An 18,567-nucleotide genomic window follows, 5' to 3' on the forward strand; every position below is an offset into this window, starting at 1 on the left:
ATCTCCCACCTCCCCGGAATAGGTTCTGTCTGCCTTCCCCTCCCTGCCTCTGCCCTGTGACTTCTGCCATCCTCCAGCCCCGACAGGGGCCTGAGTGCTCACGGGAAATCCAGGCACTTGTGCCTCCTGGCATCTCAGGTGGGGCACGGTGGCGGGCGGCTGGTGGAAGGGGAACCCAGCAACCAGTTTGCTTTAGTTGTGGGTCAGGGTCTCTAGACACCTGTAAGGGTCTGTGCTCACCCCACCAGTATCCCTGTACCTGAGGGAACGTGACATTAGACACTGTATGGGGTCGAGAGAGATGCAGGAAGAAAGGAAAAGAGCATTTCTACTTTAGTACCTTTCATGACACTCCTTCCTGCCTTTTGAACCAGGTCTCCATATTTTCATTTTGCACTGGGCCCCGCAAATTATGTAGCCAGCCCTGGCCCTGACCCCACCCCCCTTCTCTGACACATCCCAGACAGCACATCCCAGAAGCAGTGCGTCTGAGGCAGGCTGGGAACGTCACTGGGCTCAGAGCCTGCCCTTCCCCAGGGGACAGGAAACCCATAGTGGAGATGGCCCCAGGCTTGTCTGAGGCCCTGGCATGAACCCCAGGGCTGGGGACCTGGTGCCTCCACACTGACCCCTCTGTTCATCTCTCTGGGGAACCAATTCTAAACCTCTTTGCAGTGACCCCTGTGGAGGGGAGCTGGGGAGAGTCACAGAGTAGGTGTAAGTAGAGGTCCGGTATTTAAACCTCCCTCTGCTCTCTGGTCCTGGGCCAGGTTGCGGGGGGCGGGGGGGTTGGTGTCAGCACCCAGGATTCGGGCAGGCCTGAGCAAGAGGAGACTCTCCACCCTGGGTCCCACTCCCAAGACACCAGATCTTCTGGTCTGGCCAGTTGGGGTTCCTCCCTGAAACTCTCCCACACGGCTGGGACCTGCAGGGCCTCCTGCTCCTGAGTGCACAATAATAATAGAATTGTTACCCTGCCTCACTCCATCCCTCTGGAGACAGGGGGTTTCAGACCTGTTTGGCAAAGGAGGCAGCTAAAGTTCAGAGAGGGAGATGGAGTTGCTTGAGGTCACACAGCAAGAGGATGGCAGAGGCAGGAGTAAAATTTCAGTCTGTCTGACTCCAGACTTAATACTTTGTCCACTGCCTCACTCCACCATGAAAGACTCTCCTTCCTTTATTATAAAACAGACACCTCAGAGGCTCAGAGAGGTGAAGACACTTAAGTGGGGTCACACAGCAAACCATAAGTGAGGCTGGGATTCCAAGGCTGGGAGGCAGGGAAGTAGGGGGAAGTGTTGAATGACTTCACAGTCACTCACTTTCTCTCTCTGAGCTTCAGCATGATGACAAGCAACCCAACCTAGGTGACTGAGGTGCTAGTCATTGTTGGCAATGGGGGTGCCCCATGGGGTCCGGAGAACAGATAAAACCTTTATGAACACAGCCGCTATTTTTCCTGCCATAGGTAAATCTTATCTATGAGTCAGGAGAAACAAAGCAAGGTTAAAGCTGTAGTTTAAATAATAACATAATATAAATAATACATAATATTGGGTTGGCCAAAAAGTTCATTCGGGTTTTTGCACCCTCTTGCAGAAAACCCCGAACGAACTTTTTGGCCAACCCAATACAAGCAGTCACTTATATTAGCTTATATATGTGGATGCTTAGTCATTCTGTGGTTTGCACAGTGTTCTTGTTTGTTCCTGTGTTCAGACATAGAAGGCAGTAGTCCTGATTGTGTCTCACTCCATCGCAGTCACAGTGTGGCCCCATATGTGTTGGTGCAGGGGTGTAACAGAGCACCCAGACATCGCTGTGAGCCACCAGCCAACTCCCAGCCATCAGAGGCTGTTGTTCTCTTACCTGGGAGACTGCCCTGCTCCCTCCTTGGTCTCCTGGCCTTCTCTTGCCCCTTCTACTCTTTTCCTTTTTTACTGAGGCCACAATGGCACTCCTCCCCCGCCCTTTTCTTTTGGTAAGAATAGTGTACATTCAGTGAAATGCATAAATGTAAAATGTACAGCGTACAGCTCGTTGATTCTTAGCATGTTTGTAGTTACATGTGTAACTACCACCCAGATGAAGATAGTAGGGGCTCCTTACTATTACTCCTTTGGGGCAATGCCCTCCCCAAAGTAACCCCTAGTTTGATTTCTATCACCACTGATTAGCTTTGCCTGTTCTAGAACTTCATAGAAATGGAGTCACATGGTATCTTTTATTTGTTTAAGGCTTTTTGAGCTCAACATAAAGTTGGTTTTTTTTTTAAGATTTTTTTTTGATGTGGACCATTTTTAAAGTCTTTATTGAATTTGTTACAGTATTGCTTCTGTCTTATGTTTCGGTTTTTTGTTTGTTTGTTTTTTAGCCGCGAGGCATGTGGGATCTTAGCTCCCCATCCAGGGATTGAACCCGAACCCCCTGCATGGGAAGGCAAAGTCCTAACCACTGGACTGTCAGGGAACTCCCAACATAAAGTTTTTGAGACTCACGTTGCCACCCAGGCCAGTAGTTGGCCCGTTTTCATTGCTGCATAATTCCCTGGGATTAGTGAATTCATTTCTTGATAAGTTTTTGCATCGTTTGCCAGATCGATAGTTTAAAAAGCAAATCTGATTGTGTCTCGGAGCTGATTTAGACCCCGTGAAACATTCTCCATCTTTCTCAGAATTAATTCAAACCTCTCCTCAGGGCCTGGAATGGGCCCTTTTGCCTCAGTTTCCCCCTCACTCCCCTCACTTTCTGAGCGCCAGGTACACCAGCTCCAGGTACACTGCTCTCATCTCTGTGTTCGAAGGGTCCATGCTGCTTCCAGCCGAGGTCTTTGCACGTGCTGACCCCTCTGCTTTGCAATGTGCTCTGCCCTCATCCCGACCTGCTGCACTGGCTAAACCTCCAAGTCTTTAAGATCGTAAGGCACCCGGATGATTTACATCCTCAGGGATGCTTCATTGACCAGCCCCCACTTTTAGATGCCACACCTCCTTGTGGCTCCCTACACTTTTTCCTTCGTTGTCCTCGCTGTAAATAACAATTTGTATGATTATTTGATTAATATCTGTCTCCCCCATCAGACTGTGAGCTCTGTGGGGACCAGCACTGGTTCTGTTTAGTCTCCAGCATCACCCGGCCCAAAGCCTGCACTCATGCAACATTTACTGAGTGCTGAGTGTTGAGTAGACCCTCTCTGTGAGCCTTATATCCTCTCCCCACCGCCACAAACACACAGACTTTCTCCTGGGAACTGCCGGGGAACCTTGACTTCCGCCCTTTCCCTCCTTGTCAGCTGTGGGTGACGCACCCAGGGGCGGGTGTCGCGCCCCACAGCGGAGGCTGATTTGGCCCGGTTGGGCAAGGCCAGGGTTGCCTGGGGGGAGGTTACTCAACCCGGGCTCACGTAAGAGGGCCCGGGTTGGGAGGCGGCACAACTAGGGGGGAAGCCGACAGAGCAGGACGGAACCATGGACCCCGCCAGGAAAGCAGGCTCCCGGGTAGCGATCTGGACAACGGGCTGGCTGCTGCTGCTGCCTCAGCTGCTGCTTCTAGAAGGTGAGTCTGCTGCCAGAAGGGGGCGGAGGGGATAGAGTGGGAGCTCTAGGGAGGGGGGTTCCCCTACCCCATACAGAGAGGGCTTGTGGGAAGGATCTCCCATCCTGGGCAGAGGGGTTGTGAGAAAGATCATCAGTCTCGGTCGGGGGAGGGGGTGGGCTGCGGGAAGTTTCCCTACCCTGGGCAGAGGGGACTGTGGGAAAATTTCTTCCATCCTAAGCAGACGGGGGCCTGTGGGAAGGGATCCCTCACCGAGCTGACTTGACTGTGGGTAAAATTCTCCCATCCTGAGTGGAGAACTGTAGGAAGGAGTCCCCCCACCCCCCGTCTATGGCAGGGATCCCCCACCTTGGGCAAAAAGGGCTGTGGGAAAGATGCTCCCACTGCAGGCATAGGGCGTTTGAAGGAAAGGGACACAAATGTATCTCCTGGCCTCAGATTTGTGGCGAGGTTTTCCTTATCCCGCCCTGGAAAAGAGTGTGCAATAGGATTGCACTGGGACAGAGGGAGTGGGAAGGACTATTTCTCCTTTGGGGGAGGAGGCTTCAGTAGGGATCGCTCAGTTCTACCTGCCTCTGTACCCCCAGGAGCGCAGGCCCTGGAGTGTTACAGCTGCGTGCAGAAAGCAGATGACGGATGCTCTCCGCAGAAGACTAAGACGGTGAAGTGCGCGCCAGGCGTGGACGTCTGCACAGAGGTCGTGGGGGCGGTGGAGACTAGTGAGTGGGGCCTCCCAGTCCTTGAGTACTCCTTTACACTCCTCCATCTGGGCCCCGCCTCCTTATAGTCCCGCCCCTCCCTCTGAATTTGGCCACACACCCTTGAACGCAGCCCCATCCTTCCCTTTCAGCCTGGCGTGGGCCCTTCAACACAACCACGCCATTAGGGCTTAGAGGGATGAGGACGGAGAGTTGCGCATGGGTGGGGTGAACTGGGAGAACCCAGATCTGGGACCTCGTCTCCTTCAAGAGCACACCCTATCCATTTCCCCTGGACCACTGAGATCTCCCTACCCACTTCTGTCCCTGCCAGAATCCTCTCCACTCCAGCCTCCCCCATCCAATGGGGCCCTTGGTGATGGAGATCCCTCTAGAGGTCTTCTCCTAAAATCCCTAGGCTGAGGCTCCGCCCCTCTGACCCGCCCCTGTCTGCGGCCACAGCTCCTAGGAGGCCCCATCCGTCTCTGATCCTGTGCCTTTTTTGTCGGTCTCAGTTCCTTCTGATGCTGCTTTCTGCGGTTCCGACTCCCTGTGGTCGTGCCCCGTCTTAGCTCCACTCTTGGCCCTCCCCCGTCGATTGTGTCCAGTGTCTGTCAGCCTGTCTGTCCCCTCAGATTCCGCTTTTTCAGGTTCCGCCCCTCGGTCTGTTATTGTTTCCCCTCGGATCGGTTCTTTCTGAGGCCCTCGCCCTCCCACCCTGGCCAATCCTCTGGTGCCGGTCTATTCCAGGCCCCGCCCCTCTGACCCTGCCCCCTCCCCTCTCCGCAGTCCACGGGCAATTCTCGGTGGCAGTGCGGGGCTGCGGTTCGGGACTCCCCGGCAAAAATGACCGCGGACTGGACCTTTACGGGATTCTGGCCTTCGTCCAGCTGCAGCAGTGCTCGCAGGACCGCTGCAACGCGAAGCTCGACCTCACCTCGCGAGCGCTCATCCCCGCAGGTCGGTGGGGGCGGGGCCGCAGGCCCAGGGGCGGAGCCATGTCTGGGCTGAGCGGCTAGGGGCGGTCACAAGGGGAAGGCGGGAGAACTCCGCAGGGGCTGGGGGCGGGGCCACGCCCTGGGGCGGGGTTAGAGGCTGAGCTGAGTGTCCGTCGAGGGGCGGAGACGTGGGCTGGAGGGACGCGGAGCAGGGCCGTGCTTCCTGAACCCTCTCGACCCCTTCCTTCCTCCCCGCCCGCCTCGCAGGCAATGAGAGTGACTACGAGCCTAACGGGGCCGAGTGCTACAGCTGCGTGGGGCTGAGCCGCAAGGAGTGCCAGGGTACGGCGCCGCCCGTCGTGAGGTGCTACAACGCCAGCGACCACGTCTACAGGGGCTGTTTCGACGGCAACGTCACCTTGACGGCAGGTGAGCGAGCTCGAAGCACCGGGCCTTCACGGGTTGTGGTAACCTTTCTGAGGCCTCATGGGTGGTAGGTATCCCTTTACCCAAAGGGTTCCGCCACCTCAGCACATTCTGGGAACTGAAGGCCTAAGTTCGTGGCTTGTCCTAGAGCATCATGAAAAATGCAGTCCTATTCCCAGTATAGCACGAGAATAGGAATGCTTTTGTCCTAGAGTTTTTGGGGAAATACAGTTTTCATAGAGGCCTGCCAGGTGCAGAATGGGAGAATGTGCAATGGGAAATGTATTCAAGCCTCCAAGCTTCTGCCCAGGCATCGTGGGGAGTGTAGTTCTGACTCCTGAAAATTCAAGGGTTAGTGTCCCCACTTGTCCCAAAGTATTAGGAGAGATGTAGTTCAGCCTCCTGGCCTCTGCTTCAGGGAACCATGGGAGATGTTCTTCAAATTACATTCTCTGCCAGGTGTATTATGGCAGATGTAGTTCTGACTCTAAGACTGAATTTTGGTGGGGGTGGTGTGAGGGGTGGGGGGAGAGAGAGGGAGGCAATGGTCTTCTGCTCTTTCCTCGTGTGAGAGGTGTAGTATCCCAGTTCAAACCTTTCTTCCAAGGCATTGTGGGACTTGTAGTTCATTCTACACATTTTTTCCTCTCAAAGTACTATGGGAAATGTGGTCCACCGTGTGCCAAAGACAGTGGGACAGTGTTTCTCAAAGTGGGGCCCGAATTGAGACTTTGGGATTAATGGATGCAGAGTCCTTCTGTCCCCTGTTTTGGGTCTTCTTGCTCTTGTCTTGCCCCTAAGTTTCATTCTGGCTGTGCCTACCCCCTCCCTCCAACCACGGACCTACCTGTGTCTCCCTCCTGCAGCTAATGTGACTGTATCCTTGCCTGTCCGGGGCTGCGTCCAGGATGAGTCCTGCACCCGGGATTCGGCGACAGGCCCAGGGTTCACGCTCAGCGGCTCCTGCTGCCAGGGGTCCCGCTGTAACTCGGACCTCCGCAACAAGACCTATTTCTCCCCTCGATTCCCGCCCCTTGTCCTGCTGCCCCGACCTCCGTCCACCACTCTGGCTGCAAACAACTCTGTCAGTACTTCTGCCCCAGCCCTGTCCTCCAGTTTCACCACCAAACCCACCCCAGCCCCAACCAGCCAGACTTCTCCAAAAGAGGTCGAACCTGAGACCTCCCAGGAGGAGGAATCTACCTCGGCTGGAGGTGCTAGTGGCCACCAAGACCGTAGAAATATTGGGCAGTACCCCACAGAAGATGGAGCCTATAATAAAGGCTCTGCAGCTCCTTCAGTGGGGTGGGTGGCTCTTCTGTTGGCTGTGGCTGCTGGCACCTTACTATGAACTTCTCTACCTCTTGCCCTACTTCCTTGGCCATGGGTACCCTCACTTCCCATTACTCCCTCTTCCACCACTGGACTGGGCTGGCCCAGCCCCTGTTCTCCCTAGCTTTTGCTGCACTGGTTTGCAGCTTTGGGACAGAAAGTTACCGTTGTATATATCCTGCCAGGGTGTTCCAGCTTTTTGAGGGCAGCAACTGTATCCCCCTCACCTTTGTCTCCCCCTGGTCTCCTCCTGGTGCCTAGGTCAGAGGGTAGTCAGAGCTGTCCCAGGGAAGGTGGGAGAGACAGTGATAAGCTTCCTATTCGCTTTCTCACAGTCAACCTGGAATAGGAGAGATGGGGTCTGAGGGCTCTGCCTCCTGCCCCTGAATCTTTGTGGGAATCATTTTTTGGCATCTTTGTCTTCTTTTCTAGACTGTGAGCTCCTCAAGGGCAGGGACCGTGCCTTACGCCTCAGTGTGGTCAATGTCTGGCACATAAGGCTTCAATAAAAGCTTAATTACTTTGTATAGTGTTTTAAAGGAGTTATTTCTACCTCATTGCTGACCTACCTCAGTATAACCTACCTGAGATATTTCTACCTCCTGAAGCTGAGCTAGGGTGGAAATGCCAAGACTGAAATGGAGAAACTGAGATCCGGAGTCGCAGCCCTGGGGAACGTTGGTTTTGAACACTTTTCACCTCCTGAGGTTTAGCCGTGCTTATGGGTGATCCCACTGGTGAGGGGGAGACCTGGTGAGACCACTGAGCAGTGTGGAGGGGTGAATGGTACTCTTAGCAATGTTTGGGAGCAGAGGGGAGCTTTGTTTCACAGGTTTGTACACGGTCCTCAGGCCCCACCAACTTTGCCGTCTGTTTTTTTTTCTTTTAAATAAATGTTTTTATTTTTGGCTGCGTTGGGTTTTCGTTGCTGCACGCAGGCTTTCTCTAGTTGCGGTGAGCGGGGGCTACTCTTCGCTGCGGTGCACGGGCTTCTCACTGCGGTGGCTCCTCTTGTTGCGGAGCATGGGCTCTAGGCGCACGGGCTTAAGTAGTCGTGGCACGTGGGCTCAGTAGTTGTGGCTCACAGGCTCGAGAGCGCAGGCTCAGTAGTTGTAGCGCACAGGCTCAGTTGCTCCGCGGCATGTGGGATCTTCCCCGACCAGGGCTTGAACCCGTGTCCCCTGCATTGGCAGGCAGATTCTTAACCACTGCGCCACCAGGACCCCTCATCTATCTGGTTTCTTAAGAATCATTGTACAGCACGGGGAATATAGCCAATTTTTTTTAGTAACTGTAAATGGAAAGTAACCTTAAAAAATTGTATATAAAAAAATAGCCTAGCTTAATGATGAAAAAAAAAAAAGGAATCATTCAGTGGCTTGGCCCTGGCGTCCCACCTGTCCAAAGGGCTTGCGGGTGCCGCTGTCCGTTTTTGCTTCCTCTTGGGGACTTCGGGCCTGAGTCCCACCACCATCTCCTCCAATCAGATGAAAGCTTGGGTGCCCAGGGAGGAAAAGCCTGGCTTGGGAAGACCCTGGCAGGCTTCGGGACTGCTTGATGGAGGGGAACCAGGTGTGCAGAATGGTGAGATAATAATAGTAATACTGGGAATTCGCTGGTGGTCCAGTGGTTAGGACTCAATAATAGTAATACTGGGAATTCGCTGGTGGTCCAGTGGTTAGGACTCCCCGCTTTCACTGCTGTGGCCTGGGTTCGATCCCTGGTCCGGGAAATACAATCCTGGAAGCCACGTGGCATGGCCAAAAAATAATAATAATAATACTGCTGATATTTCCATTCATAATAGGGAGTAGTGTGAGTTAATAATAAAATAACAGTAAATAGTGATTATAGTAACAAAATAGGGAATAAGAGCCTGAGCAACAAACAATATAAGTATCAGTAATAGTAACTATAGTTACGGGAATGTTAGTCATTTAAGAGTCTTACCAGATGACAGGCTTGGGCTAAGGATGTTTGCATCCATCATCTCACTTGATTTTCCATATAAATTCTCAGACGGGATGATTGGGAAAACGCAGGCTCAGAGCGGTAAAGTAATTTAACCCACAGCACGTATATATTTATTATGTGCCAGATACTGGTTTAAATGCTGTACTTGGATTAACATATTTAATCTACACAACCATCCTATGAGTTAAGTATTAATCATCTGCTTTTTATAAAGATGAGGAAACCAGGCCCAGAGAGGTTGAGTAACTTGCCTCGGGTCACCCAGCTAATAAGCAGCGGAGTCCAAATTGGAACCCAGGCAGACCGGCCTTATAGAGCATGAACAAGAGGGCTGTAACTTTTCCCTCAGCTTAACTAAACTTTAGATAGACTTGTTCCTGCCTCTAAAGCGCTGTCCTCCCTCTCACCCTGGTCCCTTACAGAATCCAGATGGCCTAACCACAGATGCCCCAGACCTCCTGTTTCTTAGAGCATTTACTTTAGAAAACTTGTCATTGTAAATTCTTTCTCTGCTCTTCTGAGATGTATATAAATCTGTTTAAAAGACTCTTGCCAGTTTTACAACCCAGGAAATGTATTTCACAAGGACCTGGGAGCTATCTCTTTGAAATATAAACATCCAGGGAGATAGCACCTCTATCTCCCAGTTTCCCTAGAAGCCTGACTTCAGTGGGGACCTTTCTCCAAGTTGTGAAACTACCCCTTGTCCAGAAGGTGCAGGAAAGTTTCCTTTTCCTTTGGGTGAAGCCAATTCGCAAACAGATGACCTACTACCCTCAACCCCCACCCCAGTTCTTTTTTTTTTTTTTTTAAATTTATTTAATTTATTTATTTTTGGCTGCGTTGGGTCTTCGTTGCTGTGCATGGGCTTTCTCGTTGTGGCGAGCGGGGGCTACTCTTCATTGCGGTGCACCGGCTTCTCATTATGGTGGCTTCTCTTGCTGCGGAGCACGGGCTCTAGGTGCACGGGCATCAGTATCTGTGGCACGCAGGCTCAGCAGCTGTGGCTCACAGGCTGTAGAGCGCAGGCTCAGTAGTTGTGGCGCACGGGCTTAGCTGCTCCGCGGCATATGGGATCCTCCCAGACCAGGGCTCGAACCCGTGTCCCCTGTATTGGCAGGCGGATTCTTAACCACTGCGCCACCAGGGAAGCCCCCCACCCCAGTTCTTAAAAACCCAACTGCCTTGTGTTTCAGCTGAGTTGAGTTCAGACTGAGTTCTGGCCTCTGTCTCTTTCTGGAATACTTTGAATGAAGACTTCTTGCCTGTCCGACTTGTCCCGTGCAGTTTTTGCTTTGACAAGCAGGACCTGCTAACCAGCGTGTTAACACTCTTTAGAGGTAACTCTGAGTCTGTTTTTTTGCCATCTTGGTGGTGTAAGTCAGAGGACTCCTGGGTTTCTGAGGGTGTTGAGGCTGGAAATCCTCCTTTTATCACCTGTCACTCCGTGCGGGTGTTTTCTCATCTTTGAAGGAAGTGCCAAAGTGGGGAAGCAGGTGATGAAGGATGATATTTTTTGGAAAGTAAAATCAGCTCTTACACAGATACAAGATGAACACGTGTCAAAGATTTCATTTCACTCATTTATGAATGAGGGGACCCATACAATGTTACAACCAGTTCAAAGGAGAATTCCAAGAACACACGCAGGTAGGAGATCAGGAATGCTGAAATAAATTTATGAGCGGATGTTGAACCTGTCAATAACCAGAGGGAAATAATCAACTGTATTCCGCCAGGCAGGAATCTTTTGCATTGCTCTCAGTTTACCATCGGTTTAGTATTACTATCATAGTTTAAGACAGTGAAAGGTGGAGCTAACCCAGAAGGGTGTGCTAGACAGGACACCCAGTAATCCCTTCTGCCCATTAGAAAGGCTTTTACCTCTGGAAGCCCCCGGTGTGTTGTGAAGGCCCCGACACAGTCTGTCCTGACACGGCGCCCTGTGAGTTGGGGTAGGGCATTTTGCAAGCACAGATGAGGGACAGAGGAAAGATGCCTTCCAGGTGTGGGTCCCATATTGCTGGTGGTACCCCTCTCACCTCCACATCCATGTAACCGCCTGGTGTTGTCCATTTCAGAGACTGTGTGAGTTTCCTCGGGCTGCGGTAGCAAAGTATCACAAACTGGGTGGCTTAAGACATCAGAAATTTATTGACTCATCATTCGGGAGGCTGAACGTCCAAAATCAAGGTGTTGGTAGGGCCATACTCCCTTCAAAGCCTCTAGGGGAGAACCCTGTCTTGCTGCTTCCAGCTTCTGGTAGCCCCAGGCGTTCCTTGGCTGCTTCTTCAATCTCCAGTCTCCGCCTCCGTCTTCACATGGGAGCTCTCCCTGTCTGTGTCCAAATTTCCTTCTTTTTCTGAGGTCATATTAGATATTAGTCATCTTAACTTGATAAAGTCTGCAAAGACCTTATTGCCAAATAAGGTCACATTCATAGGTCCTGGGGGGTTGGGACTTCAACATACCTTTTTTGAGGGGGGCACAGTTTCCCTCATAACAAAGACACAGTGTAGATTAGAGATTCAGAGGCCAGGCTTGTGTCAGACATGTTTAAATCTCAGCTATGTAACTACTCTATACCTTGTTTTATTCTGAGTGAAACTGAGCTGGGAAATTCTCTCGAAGTCCCAGTTTCCTTATCTCTTAATTGGGGATAATAGTTCCTGCCTTTAGGACTCTTGTGAGACTTGAACTTGATAATGTAAGTCAAGTACAGTGCCTGGCATATAGTAAGTGCTCAGAATATAGGGAACCAGCAAGATAGTACAGTTAATTCAAAAGCTTATAGATGAGATGAAGTATATTTAGTCATCGAAAGAAAGAATGCTGAAATAAGATTGAAAACTGAGATTCAAAATGAATTCTTGTCTTACAGGGTGATAAAACCTTAATTTCTGGGGCTTTATTGTTTACTGGGCAGAAATCATTCCATCAGAAGGCATTTGCCTCTTTACCAGACAAAAACCATTTGCAACTTACCAATCTTCTTATCATTTGCAAAGTTAATATCTAAAATTTATAGAGTTTGGGCCCTAATCAATAATAAATAGTAAGACATATGCCTGTTACCCCCAGAGAATCAGATAATCCCTGAGTGGGCCTGTTATATGTGGTTCCCCTTTTATCTTATTTCTAAGTTTTAGATCATCATGGCCTAAAAGAAGTATATTGCAAAACATTTAAATTACATATGTAATTAAAATTTTTCTAGTGTTCACATTAAACAGGTAAAAAGAGAAGAAGCAATGAATTTTAATAATATATTTTAATGCAAGTATTATCATTTAAATATATAGTCAGTATGAAAGCATTATTCATGAGATATTTTGGGGGGAGTTGTACTAAGTCTCTGGAGTCCCATGTGTATTTTATGCTTATATTACATTTCAATTCACAATAGTCACGTCTTAAGTGCTCAATATCTAAAGCTTTAGAACTTTGTATAAATGGAAATATACTGTATACTGTACTCTTTTGTGTAAGGCTTCTTTCACTCAACGGAATGCGGTGGCGTTTTTGATAAACTTATTTATTTATTTATTATTTAATTTTGGCTGTGTTGGGTCTTCGTTGGTGCGCACGGGCTTTCTGTAGTTGCTGTGTGTGGGGGCTACTCTTTGTTGCAGTGCGCGGGGTTCTCATTGCGGTGGCTTCTCTTGTTGTGGAGCATGGACTCTAGGCGTGGGCTTCAGTAGTTGTGGCTCATGGGCTTCAGTAGTTGTGGCTCGCGGACTCTAGAGCGCAGGCTCAGTAGTTGTGGTGCACAAACTTAGTTGCTCCGCGGCATGTGAGATCATCCTGGACCAGGGCTTGAACCCGTGTCCCCTGCACTGGCAGGCGGATTCTTAACCACCGCACCGCCAGGGAAGTCCTGGAATGTGGTATTATCCCAGTTTGTTTATTCATTCTTCTACTGATGGACACCTGTTTCCAGTTTGGGGCTATCATGAATAAAGCTGGCATGACTATTCTTGTATACTTGTTTTTATGAACATAGGCTTTCATTGCATAAATACTAGGAGTGGAATTGCTATGTCAAGGAATGGGGGAATATTTAGTTTAATAAGAAACTAGCAGACCCTTTTCAAAATTGGTTATCCTATTTCACTGTCCTACAGAGTGTCCTACACTCTGTGTTGTCATCAACATATTGTGTTGTCAGTAGGTCTTTTTTTTTTTAAGTTGTATTTATTTATTTATTAGAATTTTTAAAATTAATTTATTTTTGGCTGCATTGGGTCTTCGTTGCTGGCGTGGGCTTTCTCTAGTTGTGGCGAGCGGGGGCTACTCTTCGTTGCGGTGCACGGGCTTCTCATTGCGGTGGCTTCTCTTGTTGTGGAGCACGGGCTCTAGGCACGTAGGCTTCAGTAGTTGTGGCACACGGTCTCAGTAGTTGTGGCTCGCGGGCTCTAGAGCGCCGGCTCAGTAGTTGTGGCGCACGGGCTTAGTTGCTCCGCGGCACGTGGGATCTTCCCGGACCAGGGCTCGAACCCGTGTCCCCTGCATTGGCAGGCAAATTCTTCACCACCGCGCCAGCAGGGAAGTCCCAGTAGGTCTTTTAAATTTTATCCATTCTGGTAGGTGTGTTGTGGTACCTAATTGTGGTTTTAATATGCATTTCCCTGAAGTCTAATCTTTTTTGTTTTGTCTTTTTTTTTTTTTTTGGCCGTGTTCCACGGCCTGCGGGACCTTAGTTCCCTGACCAGGGATGGAACTCACGCCCCCTGCAGTGGAAGCACGGAGTCTTAACCACTGGACCACCAGGGAAGTCCCTAATCATTCGGAGTAATTTTTCACTAGTGTGGTATCCAGTGGGATAATGGGAGGAGCTTTGTGGAGCATTGAGAAGGGATGAAATAGGAAAGCAGGCAAGTATATGGACCCAAAAAGTCTAGGCTGATTTCTAGGCAGAATTAAGGACTCACTGGAGGTTATATACCACTAATTTAAAGTCAGACTTTTCAGCAGGGTTGTGTGATTTTCCTCCAGTGTCAGAGGGAAATCAAAATGGAGTTGGTATTGCTAAGAGAGCTCTCTGGAGCCAGGAGGACGTTAAGGAAGTGTGACTTATGCACATCTCAGCCTGGGTGAAATCTGATCTTTTGATCAGATCACCTGCCAGAAACTCAAGATACTTATCAGACCCTACCCTAAAATGACTCGTGACAGTCTATCTACTTATTGGAGCCCTACCCTAAAACACCTTGTGATTCCTTAAGGACAAATATTTTCTGACTCTCATTAGAGTCCATCACAATTCTCACCAGGCAACTTTTTTTTTTAAATTAATTAATTAATTTATTTCCTTTTGGCTGCATTGGGTCTTCATTGCTGCACACGGACTTTGTCTAGTTGCAAAGAGCGGGGACTGCTCTTCTTGCGGTGCGTGGGCTTCTAATTGCGGTGGCTTTTCTTGTTGCGGAACACGGGGTCTAGGTGTGTGGGCTCAGTAGTTGTGGCTCACGGGCTCCAGAGCTCAGTCTCAGTAGTGGCGCAGGGGCTTAGTTGCTTCGCGGCATGTGGGATCTTCCTGGACTAGGGCTCGAACCCGTGTCCCTTGCATTGGCAGGCGGATTCTTAACCACTGCACCACCAGGGAAGTCCCTCACCAGGCAACTTTTAACAGCCTCGTGGCTTTTTGTCTTTATGAGCCCCTGACTTTTTCTCTTCCTTGGAACGCTCTTTTGGGGTTACCTGAAGCTGTGTCTCCCAAATTGCCATTCTTAAGACCCCAAATAAACTTTTCTTATTTGCAGCCTCCTGCATTCTTGTTTTTTTGGTTGACACCAGCTCTGGTCACTTACATCACTCTGGTACAAGCATTGAGTGGGTAGAAAGTTGGATACTGGCAGATTGCCTTTCTAATAGGACAAAGCCAGGAACTTGAGAGCATATTGCAAAAAGTGTGATTACAATGATGAAGAGTGGAATTTAAGGTTGGAAGTTGGAAGGACCTGAGTGATATGACAGACAATTCATTCATTTATTCATTTGTTTAACACATTTGCATTTAATACTTAATATGGGTCAGGCATCATGCTGAGTGATGGGGATATGGCTTTGAACAAGAAGTCATGGTTTATCTGAAAAAGAATATATATATGTGTGTATCTGAATCACTTTGCTGCACACCTGAAACTATCACAACACTGTAAATCAACTATGCTTCAATTTAAGAAAAAGAATGCCAGAATAAATCCAAACGTGTGTGTATATATATATTATGTATATAAATAAATAAGATATATATTATACATAAAATATATATATAGGTATTCCCTGGTGGTCCAGTGGTTAGGGCTCTGCGCTCTCACTGCTCAGTGCCCAGGTTCGATTACTGATCGGGGAACTAGGATCCCACAAGCCACGTGGTGTGGCCAAAAAAAAAAAAAAAGTCATGGTTCTTGCCCCCGTAAGGAGACAATATGGTTGAGTGGTTAAGAGCTTGGATTCTGGAACCACACTGCTTGCATTCAAATCTTGGTCCTGCCAGCTATCATCAGGATAACTTGGGCAAGTTATTCAACTTCTCTGTGCCTCAGTTTCTCCATCTTTAAAACAGAAGTGAGTTAGAAATAAGGACATACTCAAAGAATGATGCGGGTGTGTCAGAAGGACACAGGAAGACATCTTAAAGAGGCTTCCTATGACCAAATCTGGAACAAGTTGAACCTCAGATTAAATAATAATAGTAAAGGATTACAACCCATTGAATAAAACAAGAATCCGTGACTACAAACTGATAGAAAATCAATGAAAATCAATAAAAAGGAGAGAAAGCGCATTCTTAGAGTAAAAAATTAATGAATGATTTAGAAGGAATGATGGAATCAAAACATCACCATTTGGCAACCTTTATAATGATAATTAATTCAGGCAAGATTCAGTCGTAGATGCTGTGATATTGTGATTTATAATAAGAAACATATTTGGTCTTCATCCTGGTTTCTGGCACAGAGCTCCTAAAGCCCTTGGAAATTTCCTAAGTGATGAGAGTGATAAAGGTGTCTTGATACTGATAACAAACCCCTTTCAACCACACCTGAGTTTATGCTTATGAGGTGACTTTTGGAAAACACCTAAGGATGGGGGATGGTTGCCTGGGGGATCAACCATGTAATTAGAGGGTTGGAATTTTCAGCCACCCCCAAGCCCCACCTCCCAGGAGGGGAGAGGGGCTGGAGGTCAATCACCAGTGGCCAATGATTTAATCAATGTTGTCTCTGTAATGAAGCCTCCACCAAAATCCCCAAAAGTCTCCACCAAAACCCCCAAAAAGATGGGGTTCAGAGAGCTTCCGGGTTGGTGAACACATGGAGGTACTGGGAGGGTGGCACATCTGGAAGCTCCCCACCCCCTCCCGATACCTTGCCCTGTGCATCTCCTCCATCAAGCTGTTTCTGAGTTACATCTTTTTGTAATAAACCAGTAATCCAGTAAGTAAAATGTCTCTCTGGGTTCTTTGAATTGCTCAAGCAAATTAATCAACAGAGCGGGTTGTGGGAACCTCTGAGCTATAGCTGGTCAGTCAGAAGCCCAGGTGACAAACTGGACTTGTGATTGGCATCTGCAGGTGGGGGGCAGGGGTAGGACTGAGCCTATAACCTGTGGAATCTGACGCTATCTCCCAGTAGATAGTGTCAGAATTAAGTTAATTGCTTGGTGGTGTTGGAGAGAACATACATCCATACAAGTTAAAACTAGTGGGTTCAAGTTTGAGGAGTAACAGGATATTTCCCTGGTCACAAATTATCTCCCCACAAGATACTTATTAATTACACAGGGGGAAATAGTGACAAAAATAGGAAAAACCTGGCAGCCACCACTTTCACTAAGTGATCAGAGTTAACATCAGTAGTAAGGGGGCAAACAGACATCACGGGCCTCTTGATATGTTGCGCTGAGAAAGGACACAGCATCGCTTCCGTGGTCTTGGGCAAAATGTGCACAATCTGAATCTAATCATGTGGAAACATCAGCTAAGCCCAAACGGAGGGACATTCTACAAAGTAACCGGCCTCTGCTCGACAAAAATATCGCTGCCATGGAACACAAAGAATGATGGAGGCTCTGTTACAGAAGAAAGGAGATTTAAAGAGACTTGGAAACCGAATGCACTGCATGAACAAGTATTTTCTTTTGCTACAAGAGACATTACTTAAGCAGTTGACAAAAATCTCAAGAAGGTCCAGAAACTAGACAATTTACGTTTGATGTTAATTTCCTGATTTACATAAATGTACAGTGATTATGGAAGAGAATGTCTTTGTTCTTAGGAAATACACACTGATGTATAATTTAGAGGGAGAGTGGTCACCTGCCTGCCTCTTACTCTCAAACTGTTCAGGAGAGAAAAAATATTTCTATAGAGATAGAAAAAAATGTGGTAAAATGTTAACTTTGGGGAACGTGGTTGAAGGGTATATAGGAATTCTTTGTGTCATTTTTGCAACTTATCAATAAGACTGAAATTATGTCAAACGCTTCAAAAAGAAAAATAACAGAAACTAGTAATATTATACTAGGCTAAAAGTAAATGAATAGTAACATACCTGCCTCATAGAGTAGTTGTGAGGATTAAAAGGAGCATATATATCTATATCTATATCTCTCAGGACAGTACCTAATTTTTTTTATTTTTAATTTTGTGCTTTTGTGGTGTTTATAATCTCAAAACAAAACTAGACAAGAGTGGAGGGAGAATTGCACCATCAGACAACACATGTCGGTCTGGGAATGCCAAGTGCAACAGAGCACTGACCTTGGCCATTGGTCTTGTGCTCATCTTTCCAGTAACTATTGCATCCTAGCCAAAAACATTCTTTATTATATTAAGATAATGCCATTTTGGAGAGTCTCAAAGATGATATACTGAGGGAAAGATGACAAAAGAGTGCACTCTGTATGATTCCATTTATATGAATTTCAGGAAGAAGCAAAACTAGCCTCAAAGTAGTGCTTACATCTGTGGCATGGGTGTGGGTGGTGCACAGTCTTGACCGGGAAAAGATATGAGGGAGTCGTCTGGGGTGTAATAAATACTTTATATCTTGACTCATGAAGTCATTACTCAAGTGAATATAAATATAAATAATGTGTAGGAAATTTATATAACTTTACACTTGATTCATGTACTTTGTTGTATGTCTGTTGCTCTTCAGTAAACATTTTTTAAAATAAAAAAAAATGAGCTAATATCTATAAAACAGGTAAGACAGTACCTGGCATCTAGGAAGCACTCACTGAACATTATTATTTCTTGGATGATTATGTCTCTGATACCTTACAAAGAGTAGATATTTGCCGGATAAATGCTTGCTCAGTTTTTAAAAGCAACCATTGTTTCTATGTGCCAAGCACCATGGGAAGCACTTTCCAGGCACAGCTGAATATTCAGAGCAGTCTTTCTTGTAAAATAGTATTAGCATTTTGTTTTCCAATTTTTATTATGAAAAATTTCACACCTACAGACAGGTTGGAAAGATCATGCAAAGCACATCCATTTGCCCACCACTTATTTGTTATTTTATTTTATTTTTTTATTGAAGAATAGTTGATTTACCATGTCGTGTTAGTTTCAGGTATACAGAAGAGTGATTCAGTTTTTTTTTATATATATATATATATATATTTTTCAG

General features: G+C 47.6%; 1 protein-coding gene and 1 pseudogene across 7 annotated transcripts in view; both read left to right on the forward strand.

The window, feature by feature from the left end:
• LOC132353967 (carcinoembryonic antigen-related cell adhesion molecule 1-like) overlaps positions 1–18,567 on the forward strand; it is a 902,477-nt pseudogene that overhangs the window by 776,666 nt on the left and 107,244 nt on the right.
• The window catches only part of LYPD3 (LY6/PLAUR domain containing 3), a 106,539-nt gene continuing 91,439 nt past the window's right edge, over positions 3,468–18,567 (forward strand). For 4 of the 7 annotated variants that reach the window (XR_009499191.1, XR_009499193.1, XR_009499195.1 and 1 more), the window contains exon 1: positions 5,374–5,620. Coding sequence is in view for 1 of the 7 variants with exons in the window: in XM_059905859.1 (XP_059761842.1) it covers positions 3,468–3,555; positions 4,143–4,274; positions 5,043–5,213; positions 5,459–5,620; positions 6,484–6,968 (1,038 nt within the window). In the remaining 6 variants the exon portion in view is untranslated. Of the gene's footprint in view, positions 3,556–4,142; positions 4,275–5,042; positions 5,214–5,373; positions 5,621–6,483; positions 7,475–18,567 lie in introns of those variants that run through there. The other 3 variants (XM_059905859.1, XR_009499192.1, XR_009499196.1) reach the window with 3 other exon arrangements.

The sequence above is a fragment of the Balaenoptera ricei genome, chromosome 19, assembly GCF_028023285.1.
Source record: "Balaenoptera ricei isolate mBalRic1 chromosome 19, mBalRic1.hap2, whole genome shotgun sequence".
Taxonomy (NCBI): domain Eukaryota; kingdom Metazoa; phylum Chordata; class Mammalia; order Artiodactyla; family Balaenopteridae; genus Balaenoptera; species Balaenoptera ricei.